Source organism: Scylla paramamosain, chromosome 26 (genome assembly GCF_035594125.1).
Source record: "Scylla paramamosain isolate STU-SP2022 chromosome 26, ASM3559412v1, whole genome shotgun sequence".
NCBI classification, from domain to species: domain Eukaryota; kingdom Metazoa; phylum Arthropoda; class Malacostraca; order Decapoda; family Portunidae; genus Scylla; species Scylla paramamosain.
The window spans coordinates 19694966-19712433 of record NC_087176.1 but is presented as its reverse complement, the minus strand read 5'-3'; the positions used below and the strand labels follow the sequence as shown (position 1 = coordinate 19712433).

At 40.9% G+C, this 17468-nt stretch overlaps 1 protein-coding gene across 4 annotated transcripts in view; it reads right to left on the bottom strand.

Annotated features, from left to right (window-relative positions):
- LOC135113787 (solute carrier family 35 member F3-like) overlaps window positions 1-11363 on the bottom strand; it is a 78096-nt gene extending 66733 nt beyond the window's left edge. Inside the window, exons 1-2 of one of the 4 annotated variants that reach the window (XR_010274996.1) lie at window positions 10173-11360; window positions 1580-1754 (exon numbers count right to left, since the gene is read on the bottom strand). Coding sequence is in view for 3 of the 4 variants with exons in the window: in XM_064029377.1 (XP_063885447.1) it covers window positions 1580-1754; window positions 10173-10346 (349 nt within the window). In the remaining variant the exon portion in view is untranslated. Of the gene's footprint in view, window positions 1-1579; window positions 1755-10172 lie in introns of all 4 variants that reach the window. The other 3 variants (XM_064029377.1, XM_064029378.1, XM_064029376.1) reach the window with 3 other exon arrangements.
- Between the last annotated feature and the right edge of the window lie 6105 nt (window positions 11364-17468).

Below are 17468 nucleotides of genomic sequence, written 5' to 3'. Positions count from 1 at the left end.
TCTGTCACATGTAAATATAAGGTGCATTGATAAACAAGTTACATTTAAGGTCGTAATCTCGAATCGTGATGAATAACCATGAAAGGTCGCTTGTTGCTCGCCGTTTCCTATTTACCAAGAGATTAAGAGATTCGGTAAAATAATGCAGAACTTTTCCAATCTGAAACAGGTGCCCCAGGGGAGGCGGGGAACAGACTCTCGTTTTCTTTACCTGCCGTGCTGGAGCGGGAGGCAGGCGGGCGTCACTCCTCGAGGGATGAAAGGACACGTCTCTATTAACATGTCAAAGTCTACAGTGTAAGTAACGTGAGGAAATGCATCGATTTGAATTAACGTTTACATACACACACACACACAAACACACACACACACACACACCTCAAACGTAAACCAGGTAAAATCTGTAGGAGGCGGTCACCACACCACGCGTCACCTCAGCGCCAACCATTGCACCGAGGCAAGTGGCCCCGCATCCCCTCACTCTCTGCTGCCTTTAACTTGCCTCTGCCGAAAGCGTTCTTTGCTTTGTGAAACTTTATCGTTCGCACACTCCTTCATGTTCCTGTCGCAAAAACGTAGAATTGGTGACACAAAAATATCGAGAATGGGAAGCAGAAATTTATTACCAGAAATACTGTGCGCATCTCTCATCATTTCCATCTCTCTCGACACATTGCATTCTTTCGATAATATTTTCAGAAGCTTTCCTTATTTTATAATGATGATGATGATGATGATGATGATGATGATGATGATGACGCAGTTTTCATTAGCTTTGCTCCCGATCTTCTACAACAAAAAGTTTCATTATACACTAGTTCTTTCATATTTCTCTCGATATTTTGACTTCTTACAACAGTGTTCTCTAGCCACACTTGTACTAATATTTTCCATCCCAGTTTTTCACATTGTTGATCTGACTTTCCATTGTTAATCAAGAACACAGTGTCTAATGTTCATCAGTCTTGCATCAGTACACTCCCCACTTCTCTATTGTCTTGCTCACGTATTTTTGCCACTGTACTTTTGTCCAGTCAACTTTGCCTTTGTCTTTTATTCATCGAGCCCAAGCCGAGACCCTTCATCCTGCAGGCAACGTCCATGATCTTCTAAAACCCAGTCATTCTAGTTACCCCGCCAGGAGCTTTTCTTTCCTGTGTTTCTCTGACGTAGCCTCATCGACGTAGCCTCATCCTTCTTAATGCTGCTGTTCCTCCTTTCCTCTGAACTATTATCGATTCCACGCGTGAGACCTTCCTGTCTGTGCCTAACACACTAAAACTTTGGACGATAACAACATATAACACTACAATATGATCCTCGCACGTTCAAGACAGAAAACTAGTACTGCTTTCTCTCCCCACTGAAAATATTCCTTTTATCAACAATAATCAATAATCGTCCATCTTTCAGTCCCTAAAAAATAGTCATTTTTTTTTTCATGTCAGTTTTCATTATTCTGGTGGGTTGTGCCCCAAAGCTAATAAAATAATCCCAAATTATTTTTCACTCTCTCTCTCTCTCTCTCTCTCTCTCTCTCTCTCTCTCTCTCTCTCTCTCTCTCTCTCTCTTAACTTACTGAAAGTGACGCCGCGGTCCCTGAAGTTCTGTGCGATGGTTTTGAGGGAGACCTTGAGTGAGTCCTTGTCCCTCCGGAAGCAGGAGAGGCAGGCGAGGCAGAGCGGGCAGAAGAGCCCCGTCCAGGCCGTACAGAACCGGGTGGTGAAGAAGGGCGCGTGGAACACCTCCCTCTGCTGCAGGAACCAAGGGAAGGCAGGTGTTAGCGTTGGGTTATGGGCTTACGTGAGGGGTGGCGATTGTTCAGGGGACTGGTGGTACTGTAAAGGGGATGTGGGCGGTGGTGGTGGTGGTGGTGGTGGTGAAGAAGGAAAAGGAGGAGGAGCAGGAGGAGGAGGAGGAGGAGAACAACAACAAAAGCAACAACAACAACAACAAAAACAAGAGCAAGGAGGAGGAGGAGGAGGAGGAGGAGGAGGTCAAGGACGACGACGGTGACAAGGACAAGAATGAAAATGAAGGAACGAAGAAAACGGAGGCAAGGTAGTGATCTTAGTATAAGTAATGTTGTGGGTTTAGTAATTTTTTAGATGACAAGAGGGACACTGAAGGAGCAGACCTGTTGAAAAGCTACGCAATGAAGGCACACAGGAGCGAGATGTAGGTAAAACACATGCAATAATTTTCGATCGGTTCATTACACATTCGCGTTCAAAAGCAGAATCTCGAATCCCAAACATTTGCTTTATCAAGCACACCAGCGCCAGAAACTCCTCGCCTTGTTGTATCATCAAAATAGTCTAATACAGTAATTGCATTTTTTTTTCTATGTGGTTAAGCTCATCACTGCGAAGGCACAAGTCATTTTTCCCCAGCAAGCAAAGTGTAGTGGTGACGAGATCACTTTGCTGAATGAAGCGTTCCAGCACATAGAAAGTAGAGTTCCACCTAGTCTCTATGTCTTAAATTAGTTTCTTGACAGGAACACCGTGCTGTAGGTGAAGCTGGCTCAGTTTGTCAGAGGCTTTGACACTATGGTGGAAAAAGACAACAATTTGTTTTACTTTATCTTTTGTTATTTGCATTTCTCTTACAATTTTCACTGAATCCTGTACAACTAAATTTAGTGTATGAACAAAGCATGGAAGATGACGCAAATTCATGATGTTCTTTATTGCTGAACTCATACTGGCAGCATTGTCAGTAACAACACAATATACCTTGTCTAGAATTTCCCATTTACTGCATACATGTGTCAGTTCCTCTGCTATATTCTGTGCTGCATGATTTTTTGTCGTTATTACTGTCTCCAATACAACAGATCTAAATTAAAATCATGAGAAATGAAGTGTGGTGTGACAGTGACAAAGCCTTTTGTTTGCCTGCATGTCCAGATGTCTGTGGTCAATGCAATCAATGTCTTTAGCTTTTTCAAGTTCTTTACGGACTTGCTGTACTTCTTGTTCATAAAGAAATGGTAAATGTGTTCTCGTCAACACTCTGCGACTGACTAGGCATCTCATGCCAAGGATTTAGGCCATGAACGAAACTTTTAAATCCTTTTATCTTCAGCTATAGATAGTAGCTGAAGATCTTGAACAATCGTTTTCATTAAAAGGTGATCAAGTTCCTTCTTCTTAGCAGAGTAATTTTTGTAGAACAGAGTCCTGTCAATCGTTTGATATAAAGTAGGCTACACCGTGGCTGATGATGCTCCTGCTGGTCTCTGACTCCCAGCCATATCTGACACAGACTCTTCCCGCATCTCCACGTATTCTAATGGATATTTCGTGGGGAAATGCTTAATCATACTTTAAATATTTCCATTATACTTAAGTGTGTCCTTGCACATTAAACACACAGTAGCGTCAGACATTATTTAGTCCATGTAGGTCCAGACTGGAGCTTTCCTGGCTCGTTTTGAGGCCATGTCTGGTGTCGCACTGTTACAGTACAATGGTAAATGGCTATTTCTGCGAGACATACTCGTCTTTCCTCCTATTTCTTAAAAACTGTATGAATATTTTTGAAAGCCCTTATACTTTTTCTATGACACGAAAAGTTACTCTTCTATAAGGAAATACTAAATGTTGAAAAATTTTGTAATTTAAATTAATACATAAACATGGTCCAGTGCGTCACATCCTCCTTCACAGTGGTGCCGTTTTTCCGTAGCTGGCAGTGACGTTAAATTTCCGCCGTTTTCTATTGATGTGAAAACTAAAGAGAACGGGATCAAGTACGACACGTAACCAGACACTTCTGTAAATTGACTATGTATACAGAAAAATTTTGTATAATTACATAAAATTAATTGTTTCAGCCTTCCTTGCATTTCAGAAAATTCAAAATATACACTGTGGTATATTTACCTTGGCAGTTGCAGTTGGAATGATGTATGATGTAATGAACAGGTAGCTGTCATCTAACTGACTGTCTTCAACCTTCGTGTCCGCCACGATGTAGCTTCTGTTGCGGTCTTTTATCAGTCTTTTCACTCTGCTCTTAGGAATTAGCTAACTGCATGCCTCTCCCTCGCCTTGCAGCAGAATGCTCACTTGTGTGGAATGAACGGTTAGTAGTTAGTCTTTAAACGTGTTTCCGGCCAGTTTTCGATAATATTTTCTACTGACAGTTTCATTACCTTAATTTTCTTCATCACTGCCTTCTAAACCTGATGCAAAAAAAAGATGACGAAGATAATGATGTAGTCCGTCACTGTGTGATTAATTGTCACCATCATTTTGTTCGTTTTCATCGCCATCATGTATGGACACATCATGGGTTTGCACGTAAGTGTTAGCATTATCATTGTCTTCATTTTCTTCAGAATCACTTTCTTCATGACTTACTTCGCTTTCATCGTCACTGGTGAGTACAACGTCGCTTTCCATATCATCACTTTCACTTGTTTCATTTTCTTCAGGAAAGTCACCTCAACCTAATGCATAACAAAGGTAAGGATACTGAGCATTACTTGCTTCTGCCAATGCTTGTGAATAATTTCCTTCATTACTTCCTTTATTTTCATCGTCACTAGCAAATAGATCCTCTCCTTCATTATCCACATTTGCATTCTCACTGTATACAATTTCTTCATCACTGTCTAATAAACGTAATCCCCAAAAAAGATGACGAGGATAATAATTGTCGTCGTCACTCACTTTTTTTTTCTTGGTCTTTTACAAAAACAGTAGATTTTTTTTTAAATCATATCATATGACAGTCAGTTCAGCAGAAGACCTTTTTTTTTTTTTTTTTGTTCAGGATACGTTCCCAGCCTGTGCACAAACGTCCTCGCTAGATAAAGTAAGAAGAACTGCTAGAAGTGTTAATCAATTCCCGCGATGAGGCCATAACATGAGCGCTGATACAACAAGTGTTAATGAATTCCCGTGATGAGGCCATGGTATCAGCTCTGATATAATGCTTATACCTGTGTCACCAGCCACATTAAAAACCTGCTGCCAAAGGCTTTTCACTACATTTCCCACAGTGTAACTACACTCCTGTTTTTCTTGTTTTTGGCCTAAGTAATTCATTTCATATCCCCTTTGTGTATTCATGGAATGTTATAGTGCAGGATCATCTGTTACCAGCACGAAAAGAAAAAAAAAAAAAAACAGCGGTACGATATTTGTCGTTTGTCTCCAACTTCCGTTCCCACGCCTTATCTCTGATGACATCACTATCGCTTCTAGACATACTGCATTTTCTACATATGGTACAGAGAGAGAGAGAGAGAGAGAGAGAGAGAGAGAGAGAGAGAGAGAGAGAGAGAGAGAGAGAGAGAGAGAGAGAGAGAGAGAGAGAGAGAGAGAGTGCACTTTTAACTAATGGTGTGATACAACGTCTCTGTCCATCTATCCATGTGATGCTGATGTAAGTCAACGACAATGTGTTTCCAATACTTCTGGTCTAAATCTAGAATAAAGTAGCAATTATACGCAGGTTTCAGAAAAAAGGCATATGTAAAACAAAGTTTTAAGGAAATTTTGCCTTATGGAAAATATATATATATATATATATATATATATATATATATATATATATATATATATATATATATATATATATATATATATATATATATATATATATATATATATTATCAAAACGAAATACATTAGTTTAGCAGAAAAAAAAACTTGATTAGTGTGTAGAAAGCTATATGTACAGTAAATAAAGTGATCACCCACCAACATGAACAATACTGCATGATCAGATTTAGTTGCAGACACACAATAACATTTCTAAACTAGGTCCAAATGTTGTACAGTCACCTTGCTGAAGTGAAATCTCACTCAAAGCCATTAATGATTAACAGTTTTCACATGGAGGCAATTTTTCTGTTTTCGCTTTATGATATTCAGTTTAGAGAATAGCCGTTCAACATCAGCATTGGAAGTTGGAAGCGACAGGACATTAAGCGCAAATGTAACAAAGGTCCGGTACTGGAAATTTCCCATGGCGTCTGTAAGTGTCATAAGATGAACATAGAGTAGGCAAATATAATACTTTGGATCTTTAAGATGGTCTGGGAATTTATAAAACTGAACAGTTCTCCACTCGTTATGAACAGCCTGTTTATCATACATATTGGTGATCCTTGGCAGTTCATCCATTAAGTCGCTGAGGGATGACATGTTTGCTCTGGCGGTGGGATCCATTACTTTCCCGGGATGCAAATATCGTGTCAACATCCATAACTTATTATTTAAGTCAAGTCTTTTCTTGATTTCTTGACATAGTACAATAAGAAAAGTCCTACATCTTAACCTGATGTCAGTCATCATATCTACATTATTCACATATTCTGGTGCCTGAAACAACGAGTGTAATTTTGCCCCAAGGTAAATTTGATGAACAGGTTTGTGTAGGCTGCCGTTTGCTGGGTTGATATCATATAAGGGAACTTTACAAAGTAAATGCTCCTGACAAATGGAATGTACCAAAAACCGATACAGGCTAGATATTTTGTCATAAATCAAATGAAGTGTTGGGCCTTTATTCTGGAACACTAAGTTAAAATTATTTACATGTGGCAAAATGTAATTCAAGAAATGTAGATAGCAGACTATTGCTTGATCCTCTAGTGCCTTCCTAATGTTTTCAACAGCCAGCAACCTACAATCATAAACCTTACTCTGAAAATACAACCTTGGGGCACTCCACTGCTCCAAAACCCTTGCCACAGCCTCATGTAATGATAACCACCTTGTTGCACTACCATGCAGTATTTTATGCGGTTTTAAATTGCAGAAACCCTGGAATTCCCGAAACTCAGATTTCCTCTTTCCGCTATGTGCAAAATAATCATATATGTTTCGTGGCAATTCCTCGCATGCACAAGGCAAGGTTTTAGCTGCTTCACTAGCACACAAATGGATGCTGTGGAAGACACATCTAAAGACAGTAATGCCACGTTCTTCTCTCAGTCTGCTGGTGACGCTGTTGTAGTTACCCATCACATTTGATGCACCGTCTGATGCGAAACCAGTCAGATTGTCTAATGGGATATTATCAAGTAGCAGACACTGTTTTGTTATGTTAAACAAACCCTGACTAGTTGAACCGTTGGCACCATTATATACATCCACAAGGTCCAACATAGCAATTTTGATACCACTTTCTTCTTCATCAAAATAGTTTGTCATAATTGCCAAAGATTTTGTTTCACTACAGTCTGTGCTTTCATCAACAATAACACTGAATTTACACTTCCTAAGTTTCTCAGCCAAACATTCATTGGAAAATTTACCTAATTTGTTTACAGTATTTGTGCACCTCATTCTTTTCATGGACATTTCAGCAGCAATTTTTGAGTCTGGGAACATTCGTTTGTTTAAGTCTATGAGGTGATCACAAATGATGAACGGTAGATTGTGTTCCGCTAGGAATACTGCCAAAAGTATTGTTGCGTGAGCAACACCACCTGTCACACCACCTGTCACAAGGGGAGGTGCATGATAGTCGTGATCTTCAATGTGGAAGTTCTGTTGGTCATTTTTGAGATGTGCCTGGTTGGGGAGACTGACCGTTATTTCTTGGTATGGTCTGCCGCCTTTCTTCTGAGTTAGTATGCTGCCTTGATTTACAGTGACGCTTGAGGCAAGTAATTTCTGCTGTCAAATATTTGTGACACGCTCGACAGTACGCCCGTTTCTTGTCTCCTTCAACTCTCGCCAGCCATGCTTTGAACAAATCGTTTGACAACCACTTTTCTTGGAAACTATGACGTGTAGCCATGACGATAACTGTTGTACAAATACTTTCAGTTACATCAAAGTACGTTTACTGGATAGCGTACAAGATAAATACATTTCACACAAGTGTACGTTTGCATCCTCACTTCGTTTTCTGTCTTGAGAGAAAGTAACAAACAAAGTTAAGGGTAACTTAATAATACGTATTTGCACTGTCAGAAGAGTGAAACAACGACAATGTTAATATATTAGCTGTAATACAGAGTAACACTCACATGATATAAAATGCAGTACGTGTTGGTAATAGATGTGGCACCTCAAAATGCTTCACGCTGCAGGAATTCCACGTAAACCCAAAGAAGTCTGGGTCTCTTCTGACAGTTTCCGCTGGCAAATATCACTGACAGCCTCTGGTTGTCTAACAGTGACAGATAATGCGTTAAGTCCGCAACCAAAACAAGGGTACAGATTGAATTGTTAAGTTTCATAATATTATTCTTAATACAATATTTGTTTCATTCATAAAATTGGCGAAAACAGCATTCCGGAAATATTTCCGCTGGTCACGTGACTTCCGCAGGGTGACGTGTCTGTACGTTTAGCAGACGAATTTCCGTCAAACAGCAGCACTACTCTGAAGACCTTTACTCAACTCAGGTCAGAATGAGCATTCATATATATATATATATATATATATATATATATATATATATATATATATATATATATATATATATATATATATATATATATATATATATATATATATATATATATATATATATATATATATATATATATATATATATATATATATATATATATATATATATATATATATATATATATATATATATATATATATATATATATATATATATATATATATATATATATATATATATATATATATATATATATATATATATATATATATATATATATATATATATATATATATATATATATATATATATATATATATATATATATATATATATATATATATATATATATTTTTTTTTTTTTTTTTCTTTCTTTATGTAGGAAGGACAATGGCCAAGGGCAACAAAATCCAATAAAAAAAAAAGGCCACTGAAATGCCAGTCCCATAAAAGGGTCAAAACAGTGATAAAAAATTCATGAGTAAGTGTCTTGAAACCTCCCTCTTCAAGGAATTCAAGTCATAGGGTGGAAATACAGAAGCAGGCAGGGAGTTCCAGAGTTTACCAGAGAAAGGGATGGATGATTGAGAGTACTGGTTAACTCTTGCGTTAGAGAGGTGGACAGAATAGGGATGAGAGAAAGAAGAAAGTCTTGTGCAGCGAGGCCGCGGTAGGAGGGGAGGCATGCAGTTAGCAAGATCAGAAGAGCAGTTGGCATGAAAATAGCGGTAGAAGACAGCTAGAGATGCAACATTGCGGCGGTGAGAGAGAGGCTGAAGACAGTCAGTTAGAGAGGAGTTGATGAGACGAGAAGCTTTTGATTCCACCCTGTCTAGAAGAGCAGTATGAGTGGAACCCCCCCCCCAAGACATGTGAAGCATACTCCATACATGGACGGATAAGGCCCTTGTACAGAGTTAGCAGCTGGAGGGTGAGAAAAACTGGCGGAGACGTCTCAGAACACCTAACTTCATAGAAGCTGTTTTACCTAGAGATGAGATGTGAAGTTTCCAGTTCAGATTATAAGTAAAGGACAGACCGAGGATGTTGAGTGTTTTTTTTTTTTCTCTCTCTCTTTCTCTCTCCTCGGGCTTCTCATTGGAGGTTCGGTTCCCTCAAATTTTCCTCCGGCAGAAGTTTCCCTCCGAGGCTGGTGAAGTATGCGTTCTGAGTGCCTTCCCGTTCTTTATTCAGTGGCGGGCTTCCTCATGACGGCACACCACGCCGCGCCTGCTGAGTGACTCTGACAACACCCTGTCCAGGAGCGATTCCTGCGTGGTAATGGTCTGCACATGAACTTTAAAAACACTCTAAATCATCGCCTTCACTCGCCCTTAAACACACACACACACACACACACACACACACACACACACACACACACACACACACACACACACACACGCACACGCACATTTTTTATACAATATTTTTATTTGAGTGCCTTCTTGGCGTGCAGGTGTGGACGTGGAGAGGTGATGAAGGAGGAGGAGGAGAAGGGAGGAGAGCAATAACAACAACAACAACAACAACAACAAAGAAAATGACTACATTACTTACAAAATCCTGTCTTTACAAACTTACAAACCAGTACACTGCTTCTCCATCTTATCCTGTGTTCCTGTGGGTGTGCGCGCTTACCTAAGCGCGAAAAACAAAAACGTAGCACCCTCATTACAACATTAACCTTCACACGCCTCAACATCACCTAATCACCAACCCGTGTGACCCTCGTGGACTGGAGGTGCTGGCGGCGCGTGAGTGTGGCCAGCGTAGTATTTACCTTAGTCCTTGAGCGCCCTGCGGAGATGTCACGGACTCTCGGTTGAGGTTCCTGGAGGACAACGTACACTCCGTGGGGTTTGGGTACGAAGGGGTTGATCAGGGGAACGAAGAGGTAAGATCGCATGGTGGCGTGGGGATGTAAACACAGCGCTGCGCACTGGCCAGGGATCATTCACGGCATTTAAAGCTTCCACATGCCGCAAAATTTTTCGTCAACTTAATTTTCTTTCGTTTGTCTTCGATGTGTTCAGGTTTACTTGGGTGTTTACTATGTCGTGTTTCAGAAAAGCACTTTAGTTTAGTCAGGAAGCAACAGCCACACCTACGCTGGCAGCAGTGCCCACGTCCATGGTGCTCACAACAGAGTGGCTGGCGGCGGGAGTGTAAAGGGCAGTGGGGCAGCTGAATCTCTCCCAGCCGGGGCTTATTAATTATGAAGACTCAAGGTTATTCTGGAAAGAGAACACCTTGACGCGAGCTGCATCCATCCCCAGAGTACACAGCGAACCATTCATCCTGGCGTGTGAGGATGTGTGCTTAATTCTTCACCTTGTATGAGTGCGCCTTCAATGTTTTCATCCCCAGAATACACCGCCAGCTTTTGAAGGTAGCTTTGGAGGTTTTCAGAGGGCGCACGTGAGGATAAGCGCTCATTCCTTCACACAAGACAATGTACGAGTGCACCTCCCGGAAGTCAGTGATTTATGTAATATCTCAAGGCTTCAGAATATACGGACAGCGATTCACGTTAGCTTTTGAGGTTTTCAGAGAGGACTGGCACTTAATACTTCACCACAGACGACACTTTCCGAAGGCCAGTGATTTATGTAGTGTTTCAAGGCTTCAGAACAGACCGAGAGCCATTCACGTAAGCTTTTCACGTTTACAGGAAGTATATATTACGATAAGCGCTCAGTCCTTCACATAAGACAGTTTATTAAGGCATCTCTAAAAAGCCAAAGATTCATGTAATGCTTCAAGGCTTCAGAAGGAACACTCGCTTCACAAAGGTATCGGTGCACACTCTATAATAAACATTTCGAGACCAGTGACGATACGTATTGGGAAAGAAGTGCTGAGATGCCAGCCTTCATGTATAGGTAGAGATGTATTTCGACAGTCTCATTCCACACGTTTCGAATCACTATATAGAAGTTCCCATACACTGATCCTTTCCATCTTGGCTGCGTAATCTGAATACAATACTACGGTCAATTTAAAAGTGTCGATCATGCCGTGCACCGATAGTCTTTGGAGCGAGTGTGTGTGTGTGTGTGTGTGTGTGTGTGTGTGTGTGTGTGTGTGATTTGTCCCCCATTCCTTTATACTACAATTTACGAGGAGGACATCAGGAAGCAGAACGCTCATGCAATATTTTGAGGTTTTTAGAAGGTACGATGCAATTCTCCTTACCATAATATTTTACAAACACTCCTGGAGAGACTGAGATTAAAAAGGATAAATTGATGAACGCGAATGATACTGTTGCTTCTTCTTCTCAGAAAGTACAAAGCGTGTTTTGATGTTTTTGTAATCCTGCTTCCTATAATACAGTTTACACTCCTGGAAAGAGAAATCATAAAAAGGATAATTTGATGGACGGGAATGTTACTGATGACTGACTGCACCCGAGTTTTAGATCCATAACTGTAAGATCCTGATAACGCCACTTCTAGGTTCCAGTCAACACACACACACACACACACACACACACACACACACACATACCACATGTGTAAGACAACGACGAGCTGCTGTGAATTAATAAAGAAATATTACTGTTAAAGGTAAAAATCTGGCTATTTGTCAGGTGTGCAATTTTACTTCAGCTCTCACTTTCGTGTCACCAACCCGTGATTTGAAACGGCCTGCGCTTCTACACGAGCTGTTTTCTAAGGCCGCACAGATGATCAGTTGAGCTACCAAGGATGTTTTTCCTATTGATGGTACAGAATACTGGTTGAACTATCATTAGAATTACGACAACTCTCTTGAAAACCTCAATAACTTCCACTAGGGCCTCATAGAAACTAATCAGGAAATGTTTGAATCAGGAAATATTTGAAAATGTGATCCCTGTGTTGCTGCAAATGCTAAAATGCTTCCAACTGTGTTTCGCATTAGTTAAGATCGAAGCTTCAAACCGACGCTCCAAGTTTACGTTAGACTTTCCCGTTGAAGCAGTGACAGTTCTCTCCTGCAGTCCACTCTGGTTACTTGCCAAGTGAAGCCTTAACTCTGACTGCTACAACTTTTTCTCAGCTTATTACAGTCTGGCATAAGTTTAGACACCGATTTTAAAGACAAGACTCGCATGAAAAAGGTACCATTGAATATCTAGTAAGGCTTTCTAGTATCTGTAGCTTAATTTTTGATGAGTAAAACTTCCTAGTGAAAATAAATGTACAACTCCTACAGGTGTCAGAGGATTAAGACGATAAGGGCTTCCTGAATTGTACACTACAAGCCCTTTACACTTGAAAGCGTGTGGCAGGAACAAACTCATTCGGGCCTCACCGTCACGTCCTGAGTATCCTCGTATTAATTCACCTTTACGAAATTTCTCCACGTACTCATTAAAACTTGATGAGGTAATTAGCAGAAGAGGGTGTGCGCTACGTGGCCTTGAATTGGAAACAACGTCCAAGGTTTTGTTACGACACGCAATGGAAACGATACACGCCACATATAGAGACAGATATAGATAAACAAATAGAAAGACAGATAGATAGAAAGACATAGGTAGACATAGATAGATAGGCTGATATAGAGAGATAGATAAATCTCGATAATCAGACCAACAGATACGCAGAAAAAAAAGATAGATAAGCAGAATAATTATATAAAATAAATAGAAAGTGATAGAAAAATACTTACTAATATTCTCTTGACAAACACGTGAAAGCTTTAACATCACATAACCTTTTAAAACATGATAAATATTACATTCATGACCAAACACAATATACACTTCACCTCCATTAATCGGAGAGAGAGAGAGAGAGAGAGAGAGAGAGAGAGAGAGAGAGAGAGAGAGAGAGAGAGAGAGAGAGAGAGAGAGACCAAACTGGCAATGGTGTTGAAAGCAAATATGGGATACGGTAACCATGAAACAGTGAGCCGCGGCCCTCAGGACCAGCCGTGACCCGCCCCTACACCACTCAGTAAATCGATAAGCCTCATTAAGACGACGAGGAGGAGGCGGAGTCAGTACCCGTCGTCCCCTTTCAATCGTCCTCTCCATTGTCAATTCCGAGATCCCTTATCTTGGAGTTAGTGAGACTCGGAAGTGTTTTATCCCCGTAATAAGAACGTAAGGGAAGGTGCAAGGGGTCGCTAACTGGAAAGTCAACACGTGGCGGTCTCTTATTTTCACCCTCCGTCACAAGAACGTAAGAGAAGTTGCAAGAAGCCAGTGAGCCAACACGTGGTAGTTCAGGTGTAATGCTTGTGTCCACTCAAACTAGGTGCACATATACATCACCGTGCCAGCAGCCATTCATACCCACCGCTACCAGCAACAGTAGTTATGGTCACCTGACTTGTTGCATTCCCCCATAATGTGTATCCTGAACCGTAAGTCTTTTGATATGCTGACAAGTTCAAAAGAAAGGCTAGTCTACAAAATCAAGCCGTGTACCAAAGTAAGTCAGTATGTACTTGTAAGTTTAAGTGAGAAATATATAAATCTGATAACTGATTGATTCTTACTAGATCAGTGGACTTGGGATTGAAGGAAAACACTACGGAAAGAAATGCGGTGTGCTACTCGACTTCTGATCAAGACTATACCATTAGATCACACCTTTCTTTTCCTTTATTCTGTAGCTAGTTTTCTCTAATACTGCGGCTGTAAGTGTTGTATAGGTAAGGCAGGTGAATGGGATCAACCTCTCTCCATGAAAGGCAACAGCAGAACGTTGGCGTAATACGTGCTCTTGTTTCATCTTGTGTCTCCTTTCATTATCATATTCCACTTATTTTAGGAAAAGTAATGTAGCTAAACAATCTCGTTAGGACTTAAACATATATTCCTACTCGAAATTAAGTAATATTAACTTGAATACTTGAATACCCATCATTCCCATTCATAAATCTGTCTAATCTTCTCTTATTTACTTTTTTTTTAAATTGTTCTAACTAATAACCTCGTAGCAAAATGTATTCCAGCCTTGCCATCCAATTTAAGAACCAATATTCTCCTATCTCATTTTCAAATCTAGCTTAATCAGAGTTGAACCCGTTACTTCTCATCCAATCTGATATCTAGGCCAGTCATGTATGAAAAAAGTATTAATGCGATGGTACAGATTGATAAGGAAGTGTGAGCACAGTGCGGAGTGACAGGCTGAGAGGCGAGGTGGGTTTGATGAAGGAGAGGAACAGACGGTAAGGGGTGATGGACGTGCTGTAAATCGTGAGGAGCGGAGGGTGGCAGGTGAGTGGCAGGCAGTGGGTGGTGAGGGTGATGAGGGACGGGCATGAGTGTGTGTGTGTGTGTGGAGACGTGGGGACAGAGACGTGAGCTGCGAGTGGCTTGGAGTATCTGTGGTGACTCTACTATTCAAACACCGAAACAAGATTTCCCTTCAAGTAACTCTTCCCAAAAATGCGAGTGACTACTGTGTTAAGTTACGATCTCATGATAAACTAGGCAAGGAAAGGTAAGATGAGGTGAAGTGAGGTAAGGTAAGGTAAGGTAAGGTAAGGTAAGGTAAACTAAGGCGAGGTTAGATTTAGGTCAGGTTAGATTAGGTTACGTTAGATCAAGTTGGGTTAGGTTGACACATTAGGTGTTATTACATTAGGGGAACTTTATGATGTAGGGAATTATTTCAATTTACGTTTGCAGAGAGGAATCTTCATGTGTGGAATTTACTCAGAAGCGAGGTGGCTGTTAGAGAAGTGTTGAGTGGCGAGGAGGGGGTGGAGCAGGTGGTAAGGAAAAATGGTGGATCATTATGAAGGAGAGAAGTGGTGCAGTGGTGGGTGAGTGGGATGTGGGGTGGCAGTGGGAGGTGGGCGAGCAGGTGTTGCTTTCAGCGTGTACACACCGTTTTGGTCGTCTGGGAGAGGAAGGCCTTGCTAAGATGAGCACACTTGGAGGGCTGACCATCACGGGGCTGTCCGCGGCCGAGGCTGAGGGACAAAAAGGAAAAGAATGTTGGACAACTTACTCGTATTTCTCAGTTTCTTTTTTTTTTTTCTCACTCTCTTACATTCTCCCTTCGCATTTTTTCCAGGAGGAAGCAGCACTGCCAAACATGCACTCGCTTCCTATACTTTACCAGGCACTTTCTAAATTTTCCTGGAGCAGAAAGTATCTTTTGTCACTGTGCCCAGAGGTATTCAGTACTTTCCCTCCATTCATTCCACGCCCTCACCCTGGATTACATTTACTGCGGTACAAAGAAAGGATAGGAAAAGAAACAGATAGATAGATAGATAGATAGATAGATAGATAGATAGATAGATGGATGGATGGATATACAAATAGATAGATGATCTCTCTCTCTCTCTCTCTCTCTCTCTCTCTCTCTCTCTCTCTCTCTCTCTCTCTCTCTCTCTCTCTCTCTCTCTGAAGACCTACTTAACACATCACAAAGGACACAAGACAAACAGCCTGGGACTGTCGTTACAAGCGCAGTCAGGCAGATGTATTACACAGGATGATGGCGTTATGCAAACCCACTCAAGTCCCGCGGGTCAAGATGAGGGGATCTTGACCACACACACACACACACACACACACACACACACACACAGTTCTCAGTATCGTCCTTATTACCTCTCCCAATCGTCTGCTAATCAGTCAATCAGGTATATTTCACGTGAGAATAGAAGACAGGTGAATAGTTAACATGTGGTAGAAACAGTAGTAATGTAGTAGTAGTAGTAGTAGTAGTAGTAGTAGTAGTGTAACATCTTTAAGCTCTATGCACACACCAGTGAGTTTTGTAGATAATAGGCGTGAAGTGACTGTGTTAACGGACAGTTCCTTTCCTTCCAGAGCTAACAACAAGGCTCCCCATCCCTCTATAATCAACACGAGACTCGCAGATTACAACTGTTAATGCCCCTCTATAACTTAACTCCTACCTTGAGGCACTGAGGTGAGACTGCGAGTTTTTGAGGCTTGTGTTGTGGGTGGTGTTCAGTGACGTGATGAAAACTTTTTTTATCTAATGATCCGCTTCACCTGAAAACCTGCCAGTTATCTACCTTCTTGATCAGCGTTATTGAGCCGGCATCTCTCCAAGGCTTATTTAACTTCCTCCCCCTATTATCTACATGTATGACTTATACCTGCAGTATTATTATTATCATTATTATTATTATTATTATTATTATTATTATTATTATTATTATTATTATTTATTATCATTAGTAGTAGTAGTAGTAGTAGTAGTAGTAGTAGTAGTAGTAGTAGTAGTAGTAGTAGTAGTAGTAGTGCTGGTGGTTTTAGTGGTAGTAGTAGTAGTAGTAGTAGTAGTAGTAGTAGTAGTAGTAGTAGTAGTAGTAGTAGTAGTAGCATAGTAGTAGTAGTTAATGTTCTTGTTCTTGTTGCTGTAGGTGACTGAAGAGGCAGTTAGTACCATTACTAAACAAATATTAACAACAAATATTACTTCAAACAAATATTACCACCACCACCACCACCACCACCACCACCACACATCACAGACTCATGAAAGGGGAGAGTGACTGAGAACCGCCAGGGAATATGAGGTCGCGTCTTTCCTTCCCCTGAGATGCTTCCTGTCACAAGCTCATTAACCAATCCTGTCGCGGATGGGAGACTGCGTGGCTGTCTTGCGTGGAGGGAGGGAGGCAAGTGGATGGCACAGGTGGAGATTGACTTGGTGACATTATTCGTCACTATCACCATCAGGGAGGCGAGTGGCGGGCAGGGCGTCTGTGAGGAATTACAGCTACTTGTTTAGGTGTTTGTCTTTCACGAGTGTGCGTCACGCAGTAATGAAAACGTTACTGTTGCTCGTGATGCTTGATGTAATTCCTTTCCTATGACACAAGAGCAGTCACTTGAGCCAGTAATTCTAAACACTGGTCAACATTTCCATGTAGGTGATGACGTCTGACAGCTGCGCCCTTCTGCTTCACCAATGCAACCACTGCCTACGTGAATGTCATTTGTATCCTACACACACCACACGTGGATTAAAGACGCTTCCATGAAAAACACTAATGAAAACACAGGCACACACACACACACACACACACACACACACACACACACACACACACACACACACACACTTATAACACCAAACGC